The 6,553-nt window shown below is 39.2% G+C and overlaps 1 protein-coding gene across 1 annotated transcript; it reads left to right on the top strand.

Moving 5' to 3' along the window:
• Positions 1–303: 303 nt before the first annotated feature.
• LOC109982802 (mitochondrial coenzyme A transporter SLC25A42) lies at positions 304–6,444 on the top strand. Its single transcript, XM_020632187.3, has 8 exons — positions 304–591; positions 998–1,157; positions 2,335–2,446; positions 2,719–2,744; positions 3,247–3,413; positions 4,032–4,148; positions 4,366–4,517; positions 5,089–6,444. The coding sequence occupies exons 2-8, from the start codon at positions 1,071–1,073 to the stop codon at positions 5,412–5,414; spliced, it is 987 nt and encodes a 328-aa protein (XP_020487843.1). The 5' UTR covers positions 304–591; positions 998–1,070; the 3' UTR covers positions 5,415–6,444.
• The last annotated feature ends 109 nt before the right edge of the window (positions 6,445–6,553 follow it).

Genomic DNA, 6,553 nt, shown 5'->3' with positions numbered 1-6,553 from the left:
AAACATCCTCTATCAATTTAACATTTTAGATAATAATTGATGTTACATGGATATAAACTTTATGTTAGGCTACTTGAATCGTGGTTGTTGTTAGTAGCTGTTTAATCAAAATGTTCCCTCTACATGAACAGCTATTAATTATTGAACACAGTGTGAATAATTGTGTTGTGATGGTTGTGATCAAGTAAACCTGGCAACCAAATGTTGTGCTTATTCTCGCGAGATTCAATCCAAAGCGACGACACTTTAAATATGGGTGTTGTAGTCCAAAATACTGGCATATCCTGTCCTAGTTTTTTTTTTTAAGACCTTGAAAAGCCCAAATAATCTTGTGCGCAGAACAAGGCAGTCGCAGAAGTTCCTCGCTGGCGTCGTCTATAAATAGTCAAGTCTCTGCTGTAGCTTGACACCTGTCTTTTACAATCACCTTCAGAAACGTAAACAACATCTGACGCGACGTGCAGAGACCTCACAGATAGTTCCTAAGATCGACTGGCCAGCCTCCAGCGTGCAAACAAGGATTGTGTGCAAGAATCTTCTGGACAGACTTGAGGACCAGTAAACACAGGGTCGTTTAAACCACAGACGCAGGTAACGAAAAAGCAGAAATCATTATTTTAGAGGTTAAATTTAACGATGCAACTACGATGCATTGGCCTGTGTATGAATACTTTGTGTGACTGTGATTTGCAGATTATGCTATTTATTTTAGGTGTGGTCAATAAGTTATTATCTGCACCCATGAGAAAAAAAAAAACAGATTGACAATTTATCAGTTTTTGATCAGAGTTTTTTGGGGTTATTTCTTGTAAGAAAACAATCTATGGGCTAAACAGCAGATTTTTTTGTATTGCAACACACTGTTTACAATCGAGGCAGTTTTTCTAGTTCATTGACGTGCATGTAATCAAATACAATGAAGATAGCCAAGCAATGCGTCACGGCGGTCGTCTTTTGTTTGTTTGTTAAATTTAGAGTGATTATGTTCTTTTCCCAGTTCCTCTGCAGTGTGTATTCTTGAATGAGTGACCGAGTGTCCGGCAGTCTTTGGTAATCTGTGAAGGGCACACATGGCCCACACTTTGAGCGACCATCAGAACCCTCTGCCTGTGGCCCAGGCCACTGTGCTGGCTCTGCCACCCACAAGCCAGACACAAGTGAGTAGGCTTATTATTCTTCAGAATGGTTCACATGTTCTGCTTTTTGTATTAAGATTGCACATTAAAGTACATTACTTTTGACCATGCATGATCTTAAGTCAGAAATCCTGAGCAAATCTGTGCATGGATGTGCCTTCCTATTTGTTTTAAGTGTTAAACCTTTAAGTAGACTTCACTTTTATAGAACAGAAATTACTTTTAAAGTCAGTGATTGTGAAACTGTCACCTTTCCCGACCATTGCATTTTTTCAATGTTATGGGTCTGTTGTTGTGACATGCAGCTTGTGTTGTCCTGGTACTATGCACTTACTTTTGAAGGGCATGTTCTACCTTTACATTGCTGTAAATAGCAGGGAGTTGGCAGCTAATCTCAAGCTGGTCTTAGTTTAACAAGTAATAATTGAGTTGAGCATATTGAAAAGGAGACTCATGACTGGTGTTCACTACAGGGTTTGTAAGTGTTGTCAACAAGATTTAGAATATTAACAATTTATTCATTTTTAAATACTTTCAGACAGTACTAGGGTGCACATTGTAACAACAAAATTGGCTGCAGTTGACTGAATAAATCTAAATGGTGTAGGCAGATGTGTGTATCAATAAAAAAAATTAAACAGCCTAATTCTTTTCTGACTAAGAGGAAATCCAAACATGTGTCATCCCTGCCCTAGTTTAAGTTGTGAAACATGTGATTCATGCCAAGTGCTCTACTTATCAGTAGATAGGATTGTTGATTGGGTTCAACTTTGTCTTCCAACTTGCTCGTGCTTGTGTGGATGCCCGAGACACACACACACACACACACACACACACACACACACACACACACACACACACACAGGTCTTCTCCTGTCAGTTGAGTTGTCTCTTGTATTTTTGTTATACCACTTGAGTTGGTGAAAGTCCACGTGCAGACTTTGTAGTTCTGTCGCAGTCTCTTTTCACAGAGATAAACGTGGGAGTGAATGTGCTGATAAGCATGTGCCATTTGGGTTACATATTTAGAAGGTCACATCACAAGAGAAACATTGTTAAACTTCATTTAGCCACACTTTAAAACTGTACAACGTGTAGATAGTGTGGGTCAGTTAGTGTTTTGGCTTAACTATCAGTCTATATCAGAGGTATTGGACAAAGTATCCAGTAATGTGCACGTGTCTGTGTGTCCCAACAGGACTTGAGAACAAGATGGACTGCCCTGGACTCCCTGCTGTGTGGGGCTTTTGCTGGGGCTGTAGCCAAAACTGTCATCGCACCTCTGGATCGCACCAAGATCATATTCCAAGGCAAGGAAACTCCACAGTGAAAATAGTGCTCCCCAAATATAGAATTGGAAGGCAGAAAATAGAGTACTGTGTTATGTTACTGACTTATCCTGTTCTGGGTATTACAATCCTCAGAAAATGCAACTACTGTTCTTGTGTTGGTACCAGCGTTTTCCCTGAATGTTGTAACTGTTAAGTAATTGTTAATCCTCTTAGTGAATGTTTAGCCTATCAGGGAGAATGTGTTGTTTAACCCTGAGGTGTTCACTGTGTTTTTCTTTTTGTTACCACAGTGTCTTCAAACAGATTCTCCGCTAAGGTGGGTTCAGATTTCTCTATCTCAGTCGCTGGTATATTCCAGATTCACCTAAATTAGTTTGAGTAAACTGGCAGCATTATTAGAATTGAAAGTCAGAAAGTATTACTGCTTATAATAAATCATTGACCATTTTGATGTTTGATGTTTTCACAACAAAAACAGTGGTTACAACTTCCTGTATTGATATTTCTCCCTTGAGAAAACATGCAAAACAGACAAAAAAAGTAATTACACTTATTATTTCAATTTTGATAAAGATTTAGAATATTTGCCCTTTTGACATTTTATATGCACGTAAATTATTGATTTAGAAAACAAATCATCAATAGCAAAACAACCTTAGAGCATTTTTTTTATGACCTACTTTCAAAGCCAACAGTCACTTTGGAAAACTCCTTCAGTCGTTTATCTTTAGTATATTAAAATAGACAATTTGATGACACAAAGACAATGTGAGGTGCATTAATCTCCTCCTCTAACACAACATATCATCTATCCTCAGGAGGCCTTCCGGCTCATCTACTGCACTTACATGAAGGATGGGCTGCTCGGTCTGTGGAGGGGGAACTCTGCCACCATGGTGAGGGTGATGCCCTACGCTGCCATCCAGTTCTGCTCACATGAACAGTACAAAAAGCACCTGGGGGGCTACTACGGCTACCAGGGAAAGTGAGTAGACATTTTGTTTTTTAGTCATTAGTAGAATAATATATATTATTTTGTAAGATATATTTAACAGTTTTTTTGAAGTCATAGTTGTATCGTTGTTATAAGGATGATAATGTATGTTGCTAGTTCGTCTGTTATGTTGCTCTAGTCTGCAATACACAAACAATATTGGCTTTTTATTACCATGAGAACTTGTTGTTGTTCTAAAATTTGGTGTGGATATTAACGCCCTCTAGAGGTTGCATTGAAATAACTTCTGATCCCTTTGGCTCTAGCAACATCTTCTGGTCAAAATTGATATTTCTTCAATATTTTGCTCTGCATGCTGCCATTTTCATTGTTAGAGCATGTAGCATAAGGGCGCACTCACACTAGCAAAGTTGTCCCGTTAACGTTCTAAAGCATAATTGTCCCCCCCTCCCCATTCCCCCGCTGGCCTTAACTCACGCTGCTCCAGGGCTAACCAGGCCTGAGCACGGTTACCTCTTGTACAAAACGTTGTAATACAACACACTCAAGAACCGCTGTGCCAGAGCCACAGAATCTAGCTTCTAGAAGTTATGAAACATAGCGCTGTTTGTGTTATTGTTTTTTATTTTGTTTTTTTTTAATTTGCAGAGCTCTGCCTCCTGTCCCTCGCCTGCTGGCAGGCTCTCTGGCCGGCACCACTGCTGCTATGCTGACCTACCCTTTGGATATGGTGCGAGCCAGGATGGCAGTCACAGCCAAAGAAATGTATGCACCTATCCTGGATTTCTCACATTCCATTACACCTAAGACAGTTTGTTAAAAATATTTTTCTTAATACTTTTGCGTGTATTATTGATGTTTCATAAGAAAAAAAAAATGAAGCATTGCAGTTACCGACTGTAACAACTAATAGTAAGTGATTTGGAACAGTTATAAACAGATAAATAATGTCTCGCCTGGTGTTTTTTTTTTTTGCGGACAGGTACAGCAACATCATGCACGTCTTTGTGCGGATATCCCAGGAGGAAGGTGTGAGGACCCTTTACAGAGGCTTCACTCCCACTATTCTGGGTGTCATCCCATATGCAGGCATCACTTTCTTCACATATGAGACCCTCAAGAAGCTTCACACAGGTACTGACCTTTGCCGCTTGACTTATTTGTAATGGATACACGTCTACTGCATGGTGTTGCTATCCATATTGTGCTGTCTTGTTGTGAAAAGGTGGACATTTATTTTGAAATACAAATATTTTATGACATCACATGACCAGCAAATCCTTTGCACCTCCTTTGCTCATGGACTTGTGACACCCAAACGTTCCTGATCTGGAGACTCCCTACATTGTGTAATTATTCAATATTTAGGACAAAAATAGAAATACCATCTGTGATATGATTTAAAAGTTTTTATATTTTAAACCAGTTTAAATGTGACAAGAAAAAGAAAAATCATTTTGATTAATATTTAGTCATTTCATATCAGACATTTTTGAAGTGTAACATATCAACTGGACAAACAGAGAGAGAGAGAGAGGTTAGCTCATCCACCAGAGGAAAGGCATAAAGTTCAGTCAGAGGGCGGAATGTGATGTACATTAGTTTTATAAAAAAAACCTGTTGATATTTACTACATTCAATTAACACTATTGACTGAGAATAATTGACTTCCACATTTTCATTGTCTGTTTCTCTCTTGCTGTAGAAAAAACAAAGCGTTCCCATCCATACCCGTACGAGCGCTTGGCTTTTGGTGCCTGTGCAGGCTTGATTGGACAATCTGCCTCCTACCCTCTGGACGTGGTGCGTCGGCGCATGCAGACAGCAGGCGTTACAGGCTCATCGTACGTTACTGTTCTGGGGACCATGCGTGAGATTATAACCCGGGAGGGAGTTGTACATGGACTATACAAAGGCCTGAGCATGAACTGGGTTAAAGGGCCCATTGCTGTTGGGATCAGCTTCACTACATTCGACATCACGCACAGCCTTCTGTTCAAACTGCACCAGATGAGCTACTTCACGCACTGAATCATGGGAGTGACAACGGGACAGAAACGCACAGATGAGACTGATGTGAACGTGATGGTGAATATTGTGACATGGCAATGAGAAGTGTTTGCACTCGGTCAGCGCAGGATCCTTACCTGAACCCCCCTGTTCACTCAAAACAGGATATCAGAGAGCTGGGTGAGTTGACAGGATTTTTGTACAAGATAACCCACTATCTCTTGCTTTGTAAATGCACATCCAGTTTTCACTATGTGAGAGAGTGTGGAGACGAAAAATTGAGTCTAAATTGTTGTTCACACATTCATAACTTTTTTTTTTTTAATCATGACCCCGTCATGGTGTCTAAAGTGATCACGACAGACTGTTTGTTGATAAGATTATTCTTGCACTTTATTAGACCTGCAATGCTCTTTCAGCTTGATCTTGTATTCACAGAGATAGCTTGTTTTTAACAAATATTATTGCTCTTAATTTTTTGGGGGGGGGTTATTTTTGTGGAATCATTGCTTTTGCTCATGCAGGGGTATGGTTGGTACTGAACAGGTGATTTTGCAATTTGTTTGGTTTTTCATTTTCAATTTTGATGATGGTGCCAATGTTGATTGAACTGAAATGGATGGTGTGAATGATTGTCCAGAAAGAGGTGGATCATGTCAGCAGGACTGCACATTGTCATTGTCCATCCAGCACCGAGAAGGTGTCCAACAGTATTAAGATGTCTAATAACTGGAATCTAATGATATATATGGGAAATAAATATAGATATAAATATGTTTGGTTTATATGCATATCGTCAAAATTTCAATTTATTTTTGAAAAATTTCTCAGTGTTGTGCAGATTAAATCATTGCTCTGACTTGACTGTTATACTTGTTTACTTTAAAAATCGAAATAAACCAAAGCACTTATCGCAGTCATACGTTTCATGTGAACAAGGAATCATTATCCTTTCAGAGATCATGTGCATATCTGAGTTACATCATTTCCAAAGATGTACGTTTACAGTTGTATTAAGCACAAATGCAATAAAGTGTCCATCCAACATCTAGCAATGACTCATTTTGTCCACATGGGGGAGCTGCCTAATAAGCAATCTGCCACATTAAAGGCTGGTCTGAAATTAAACATTTGAAATCAAATGAAAAAGGCACAACAAA

This window comes from Labrus bergylta, chromosome 6 (genome assembly GCF_963930695.1).
Source record: "Labrus bergylta chromosome 6, fLabBer1.1, whole genome shotgun sequence".
Lineage (NCBI taxonomy): Eukaryota > Metazoa > Chordata > Actinopteri > Labriformes > Labridae > Labrus > Labrus bergylta.
Note: the sequence above shows the minus strand (reverse complement) of the source record. Positions and strands in the feature narration are given on the sequence as shown.